Source organism: Notolepis coatsorum (assembly GCF_963971535.1).
Source record: "Notolepis coatsorum genome assembly, chromosome: 1".
Lineage (NCBI taxonomy): Eukaryota > Metazoa > Chordata > Actinopteri > Aulopiformes > Paralepididae > Notolepis > Notolepis coatsorum.
In genome coordinates, this window is record NC_140165.1 from 72,108,056 (window position 1) to 72,116,251 (window position 8,196).

At 41.8% G+C, this 8,196-nt stretch overlaps 1 protein-coding gene across 1 annotated transcript in view; it reads left to right on the plus strand.

Moving 5' to 3' along the window:
- prdm4 (PR domain containing 4) overlaps positions 1–2,642 on the plus strand; it is a 97,950-nt gene extending 95,308 nt beyond the window's left edge. Inside the window, 1 exon segment of the mRNA XM_084312602.1 lies at positions 2,175–2,642. Coding sequence (XP_084168728.1) covers positions 2,175–2,559 — 385 coding nt within the window. The 3' untranslated portion in view covers positions 2,560–2,642.
- The last annotated feature ends 5,554 nt before the right edge of the window (positions 2,643–8,196 follow it).

An 8,196-nucleotide genomic window follows, 5' to 3' on the forward strand; every position in this document is an offset into this window, starting at 1 on the left:
CGGACGCTCTTAAACTTTGAATCTCCCGTTCCTCATCCACGCACAAGAAAGCCACCGACCACGATGTACTATTAACTATTTAATGTCCAATTCGGGTTACACTTTCAAGTTTCCTAGTTATATATAGAGCGAGATTAACAAAGTTTATCCAGGGAAAGAGAGAGAGAGAGGTCTAAAAACTGTCTGGCTCCACTCTCTCATCACTCGGCCTGACCGCTGGTACAATCTGCGTTACTTTCTTTCTAAACTAATGCTGTCACCCTGCCGCACCTGACGGTAATCAAGGACATCACGGTTATCCTGTCAAACTAAAAGTCCCTCGGCCTATCAGCCAAATTCCAAGTAAAAAAACAAACTCTAACAAAGAAATCATTCTTACCAATAATGAATTGTCTTAACATTTTAACTTCTGTACTATCTATCTATCTATCTATCTATCTATCTATCTATCTATCTATCTATCTATCTATCTATCTATCTATCTATCTATCTATCTATCTATATATCTATCTTTCTATCTATCTATCTATCTATCTATCTATCTATCTATTGAAGTATATTCCCAAGCTAAACCCGGCGCTGATCTGCTCTGCGTTGTGATTCAATAACTTTGCGAGCCTTGGGATATACTTATTACGCTCAGCGGTGCAGGCAGGAGAAATCGGGAGGAGAAGAGGGTTATTTCAAACGGAGTGGTTTATTAAATCCACAAAGTTATACAAAAAATGATCTGTTTCAATTAAAAGTAAAGAATGCTATAGCTGTGATCAAAGACACTATGCCGTCTTGATCACAACCAGACTAATATTACAGTAGAGTTGATAAGTCGTTGATGAGCTTTGTTCTCTGGCTGAATGAACAAAGCAGTTCTGTTTTTCCCTCCAAAAGTTCTTTTGTCCTTTGTTGTCCTGCTGCCGCTCCTCTGTGTGAAGGTGGGTGTGTTCCTCCTTGGTCGGTTGGGTTCAGAGTCCTCCTCTCGTCACCACACCCAGATCTTATAGCCAAGGCCTGCAGTCTCTCGTGATGTCATCAGAATGACATCATCAAATTCTTTCCTCCAATGCCAGGCCTGCTAAGCTTGAATTTGAAAATAGGGGTTTGGCTTAATAGGCCAACCCCCTTACTTTGTTTAAGCCCAGAGAATAGTTTCCCTGTATTTTTAATACTTTGATTGATGAACCTCAAGATATATTGATTACATAAACACCGATATATCATACTTAAACACATTACTTGTACACATTCTGTTATTTTTAAGACTAGTTTCACCTTAAGTGAAACTAATCTTCTTTACCACAAAGTTTGCTGACTTTCAATAAATTGCTACCAAGTCTAATCATTCTTTTAGCTTACATCAATATTTTATACAGTTTTAGTATGACTTAAATTATTACCACAATGTAAACAGGCCTAATTATACTTTATATCAAACTAATCTAAGTGTGTTATCAGCCATTTGCAGTTATACTTAGTATTTAGCAAACCAGGTGGCCACATATGTGTTGTCCCTAGGCCGCAGGCCAGCAGATACCAACTGCATGTGATTTGATCATCTCCTTGTGTTAGCTGTTTACCCACCCCCTCTTGTAAACAGTGGCTCTATTGTCTTGAAGGAAACCCGTCTACGGCAGGCCGGCAGCTGTCCCCACATGTCGTGTCACAGGGCCAGTTTAACAGATAACACAGGATATATGACTCTGATCTATTGTCTGCAGCTGTTGCCAACACTTTGTATGCAAATTCACCTTTGGTTGTGAGCACAAGGTCTCTGTTGTTTCTATAAGACTATTACACATTAGTTTGATTTGAACTCCCGTTATGATGATCTATATTCAAAATATACCACACTATCTATCTATCTATCTATCTATCTATCTATCTATCTATCTATCTATCTATCTATCTATCTATCTATCTATCTATCTATCTATCTATCTATCTATCTATCTATCTATCTATATCTATCTACTTTTCCTACTTTTCCATCTATTTAAACACCATGAAACACATGTCCAAAATACTTTTCTATTAACTGAAATTACTCTTAATTACCAGACTGGACATTTAGGCGCCTACAACTAGGGTCGGGTGATGAACGGTGCCCTTGTGTATCTGCGTTGTTTCTAATAACTCTTCTTTCTCTCTTTCACTCATGAAACCTCTCGCCGACACAGCGAGCGTCAGATCCAGTGCCCCAAGTGTGACAAACACTTCCTGAAGACCAACCACCTGAAGAAGCATCTGAACTCACACGAGGGCCGGAGGGACTTCGTCTGCGAGAAGTGTCACAAAGCCTTCCTCACCAAGTACCACCTCACCCGCCACCTCAAGATCTGCAAGGGGCCCAAGGCCGAACGCACGTCCCACAGAGAGCGTGGCCTGGAGGAGGGGGATGAGGAGGAGGAGGAGGGGGAGGAGGAAGAGGAGGAAGAAGAGGAGGAGGAGGACAGCAGGTCGGGAGGAGGCGTAGAGAGACTTGGGGACTCAGCCAGCAATGAGGACTGTGGTTTAGATGTAGCAGGATATCAATCTGAAAAATCCCTATCTCCCCCACATTGACTTGGACTGCATTGTGCCTATTGAGATATTTTGTTTTTTATTTATTAACTTGTTTGGGGGGGGGGGGCATCCTAAAAGGCTTAATGTGAAAATGGCGTAATGAGGCAAAACAAATATTTAAGCTGCAATAATAATTTTCTGACCACTAGGGACAGCATGGAGACATAAACAAACAAAGCGCCCTTTCTCCCAAAACCTTATAAATAAATAAACATTGCCTTGCTACAACAATCTTGTAACTATGAAAAAAACAATGGACCTCATTCTCAAACATTTCCTTATGTGTAATGTGTTCTGAAACAGTGTTCTCAGCTGCGCCCCCGAAGGAAGAATGCCACTGATTCTTAAATTGAACGTGCGTTCTCGTACACCTGCATTTGTATATAAAACGCCCCACCAGCTCCTTATAAGAGCATGCAACTACAGGAATTAGGCACAGATACTTACCATTTAGCCACGCTCACTCCACTGGCTCTTACAATGTGCACACTAAGCAAGGTAAAACAATCTAAAATAAAACCAACGATAAAAAAAAATAACAATAGAGAACAAGACGGTATATGAACTATTTATACCAAAAAATATACTGTATAGCCTACATGAAGGGAATGGGATGTGCTGAGAGCAGAATGTACAGTAGATGTGTCCATTCTATTCCACTATAGCTATATCCACACACGATTGAGTTTAGTGCTTATTTATTTATTTATTTATTCACTGCCATTTGCAGTGTTTGTGTAGTGCTTTTATTTATTTTAGGGCATCACGATGCCTTGTTCAATCATGACTATAAATATAAAACATAATTGTTAATGATACAAATATTCTCGCATTTATTATTATTTAAATCCAAGGATGTCTGTAGAATCAATGTGAATGCAATCACCAATGATTTCTCACAAATGAAGCCCTTTCCGTGCCAGCCATGCGTTGCCTAGGAATCCCGTTGCGTTGCCACCGCTAGATTCAATGACAGAGCTCTCATATTTGCGAACGCATAAACTATATCTTAAATTATGGCTATGTGTCTAATATGGCCATCGCTTATCAATGACTTGTTTGCAGTCAACATTGTCGAAACGGATTGTTTTTTAATCTGTTAATTTCCGTTTTATACCATTTTGAAAAACGCTTTTTTTTTAAAAGTTTCCTAAAAAAATTAAGATTCTGTGATAAACGCCCTTTACTGGAATACACAAAACACGTTGTCATTTTTCGGCCTATTTATGAATAGTTTTCAAATAAACGCTAGATTATCGATAGTATATGTGTACTTATGCACGCTATAGAAGCGGGCTGAAAAATCGATTATCTTATTTCCTGATCGCACAGACACACACATACACACATATGGCACACGCTGATATATAGGTGAAAATAGCTCTGATTATCCCAAGACTGGTAAAATTGATTCCTTACCTCAGATCAGATGTTCTCCAAAAAGATCCTGATCGCCATTCCAAATATCGATCGCATTTATTGATCCAACGCTGGGTACTGGAAACGCATATTCTCCACTGTTCTGGTGGTGGGCAATGACTTGGATTGTCTCCGGTTACTTGTCTGACAAGTAAAATATGGAAGCAGCACTTCTTTTTTTCATGCGTTTCATTCAATCCAATCCAAAGGGGTGCAGTACCATCCGGAGAGATGATAGGGGGCAGTATTTTCTCTGTTCGAGTTCAGACAGATCCCCACTGGTAACGTGAGGCTAGATTGATGCAAAATTTATGGAAATCGATAATAAAAAAATTACGATTTAAAAACGAGATCTCTCGTCGGCTGGCACTCAACGGTTGGCATGAACTAACGAGAAATCTCACCATTGGCACTGAAAGTGTTAAGAACACGGGCGCACTCCAATCGGGCCCATCTACGACTGCTTTTCTGCGTTCTTAAATCCTGTTATTAGCCAAGAACGAATCCCAGATAAGAAACCATTCAGGAATGCCAGAATTGTCCCAGGAACTGGAGTTAAGAAGAAATTAGCTAATAACTTTTTCATAAGTGCGTTCGACAATGAAGTCCAATGTTTTTCCTGCCTAGAATAATAGATTTATCAACTTGAACACAACTGTCTCCCTGTTGTTGAACATTAAATACTTAACCTACAAACCTAATACTGTTGTGACAAGCACAATATTGATGTAATTAAGAGATTCACTGAAACATTATTTTAATGCATAGATGCTATTTAATGCATAGCATCAACTACAAGGATGCTTTCATAGAATGGTCAAAAAATAAGTGCTGCTATGAGAGCAACAGTGGCTCAGAATGTTGAGTGGTCGTCTGGTAAACTGAAGGTTTCTGGTTCGATTTTGGCGAATGAGACCTTCTGATAGCAGGGTTGATTGAGTAGAGACACCATGACTCAATGAGACCTACTGATAGCAGGTGGTCATAAGGAGTTTTTAAAATAAATGTGGTCAGAAAATTATAATTTCAGCTTTTAACTTTGAAAGAATTTGATGTATTTTCCAAGGTGTATGACACCATAACAACTAGCAATGTTTGACTGTCATGTCATTGTTTTATAAAACGTTTTTTGGAAGAAAAACTGACATCTGAAAGTAATAAAATATGATATATCGTTAGTATTGACCGAATACATAAAGTGTTACAAGAGAAAAACTGGATCACTGGAGAGCTGTTTGAAACTAGAAATTATCTTTTCTCCTACCTCCCACCACCTTCACCATACCTCCCACCACCTTCACCATACCTCCCACCACCTTCACCATACCTCCCACCACCTTCACCATACCACCTTCACCATACCTCCCGCCACCTTCACCATACCTCCCACCACCATACCTCCCACCACCTTCACCACACCTCCCACCACCTTCACCATACCTCCCACCACCTTCACCACACCTCCCACCACCTTCACCACACCTCCCACCACCTTCACCACACCTCCCACCACCTTCACCATACCTCCCACCACCTTCACCACACCTCCCACCACCTTCACCACACCTCCCACCACCTTCACCACACCTCCCACCACCTTCACCACACCTCCCACCACCTTCACCATACCTCCCACCACCTTCACCACACCTCCCACCACCTTCACCACACCTCCCGCCACCTTCACCATACCTCCCGCCACCTTCACCATACCTCCCGCCACCTTCACCATACCTCCCACCACCTTCACCACACCTCCCACCACCTTCACCACACCTCCCACCACCTTCACCATACCTCCCGCCACCTTCACCATACCTCCCACCACCTTCACCATACCTCCCACCACCTTCACCATACCTCCCACCACCTTCACCATACCTCCCGCCACCTTCACCATACCTCCCACCACCTTCACCATACCTCCCACCACCTTCACCATACCTTACGCCACCTTCACCATACCTCCCGCCACCTTCACCATACCTCCCACCACCTTCACCATACCTCCCGCCACCTTCACCATACCTCCCACCACCTTCACCATACAAAGAAGCATCTAGAACAATGGTCCTCATTCTCAAACGGACATACGAAGATGTTACAAACTCATTTCTTCGTAACTCCACTTACGAACTTCAAATCATTGGTGATTGCGTTCACGTTGATTCTACAGACATCCTCGGATTTCAATAATTATAATAAATACTAGGGATGCTCGATATTGGCTTTTTTACCGATATCGATATACCGATATTGTCCAACTCTTAATTTCCGATACCGATATCAACCGATACCGATATATGCAGGGTTTCCCCCCCCCAAAAAATGGAATAATTTCAGGTAATTAACATTACATATCTCTTGTTGTGGAAACATTATGCATACTTTTGACAATAAATAAAATCAGAATTTGTTCTTACTTGCTTGCCTGGGTAAATAAAGATTATAGATTTTTTATTTAAATTTTTTTTTAAACGGATACCAATATTTTCCGATATCACATTTTAATGCCGATATCGGCCGATAATATCGGTAGGTCGACAATATCGTACATCCCTAATAAATACGACAATAATTTTTTTTTATCCACTTTTTCTCCCATTTTCAATTTTTCTCCCATCCCAATTTTCGTATCATCCAATTCAACCCTCCCCTGTCTTTGAACGCTGTTTCATGCCTCCCACAAGCCGGCTGCAATGTGGACTAAGTCATACATAGCACGAGTCCCCTCCGATACTCGAGGTAACAGCAGTCGCATCTTTCCACCTGCGCGGCTCGATCTTTCAGCGTCAGGGGCCTGGGTTTTGTTGGGGCCCCGCCCCCGTCGCTTCCTGATTCTACTGCGCAGGCGCACCAACCGACCTGTAGGAGTCGCTGTCCAGAACGCCCGATCCCCACCCATCAGTTTCCCTCCCCCTAATACTGCCAATGTGTATTAGTGTGGACGACCAGCTAAACTGAAAGCAATGTGGAGCGCTGGGCTTGAACAGGGAGGCGAACCTGTTCGAGCCCAGTCTCCAGTATTTGTGGTGAGCGCCTTGCCCACTGCACCACGTAGCCGCCCTAAATACGACAATATTTGTATCATTAACAATTATGTTTTACACAGTCATTATTCAACGAGGCATCGTGATGTCCAAAAATAAAAGCACTACACAAACACGGCAAATTACAGTGAATAAATAAATAAGAATTAAACTCAATCGCACGGATATACTAGCTATAGTAGTGGAATAGAATGGACACATCTACATTCTACTCTCAGCACATCCCATTCCTTTCATGTAAGCTATATATTTGCCCTTTCGTATTGACATTCCATATACCGTCTTGTTCTCTATTGTTATTATTTATTGTTTGTTTTATTTATTTATGTTTACATTGCTTAGTGTGCACATTGTAAGAGCTTGTAAGATTGGAGAAACATTCTACTGCTCATTTGACTGTTAAACCCACACAAATGACAAGGATAACGTTTAACGGATTCCATAGAAATCTATAGTTTATTAGCAACGATGAAACAGCCTGATGCAGGTGGCTTGGGGAGGGTGCACATGGATCCGCGCGCTCCTGGACAGCTGTGTTCAGCGCTAGGCCTCGTTGCTGTTGGAAGATATCGCTGATCGTGCGCTGGGAGTGCCGGTACCGTGACCCTGCGGACCTATTGGCAGAGAGCGATGAGTACCTACCAAGACCTGTGCAATACCCTGGAGGTCAGCACCGAGGAGCCGGACCAGGCGCTCAAACCCTGGGCTCTCGGAAGAATTTAATTTGTGATTAACACACTGATAAGCCTCGGTACCTTTTCTTTATTTTGACAGTACTACAGAACAGGCACGTGCACACATAGAACCCAAGGGGTGCTTGAGCACCTGCCCTTTTGAGCCTCATAAAAAAGTGCCCTTTTAAAAAAATATATATATATCTTTTTATTTTTACCGTTACGCATATAGACTGCCCTTCCAACTGAAAAATAGCAGGATAGAATCTAAATATTAGGTAAAGAGAGAGAGATGCCCCATATTCAGCGTGCCTCTCCACGGACCTATATATTTTATGCATAGCGTGGGTGGTGGTGATGATGATGATGATGATAGAAACCGCTGTGGCCCATACAGTTGAATGCTGGTATTACACTCATTGAGGGACACGAAGAAGTCAAGTCCGATGGGATTTGGGAATCTCAAATACAAATCGGGATTGGAATAAAAAAAA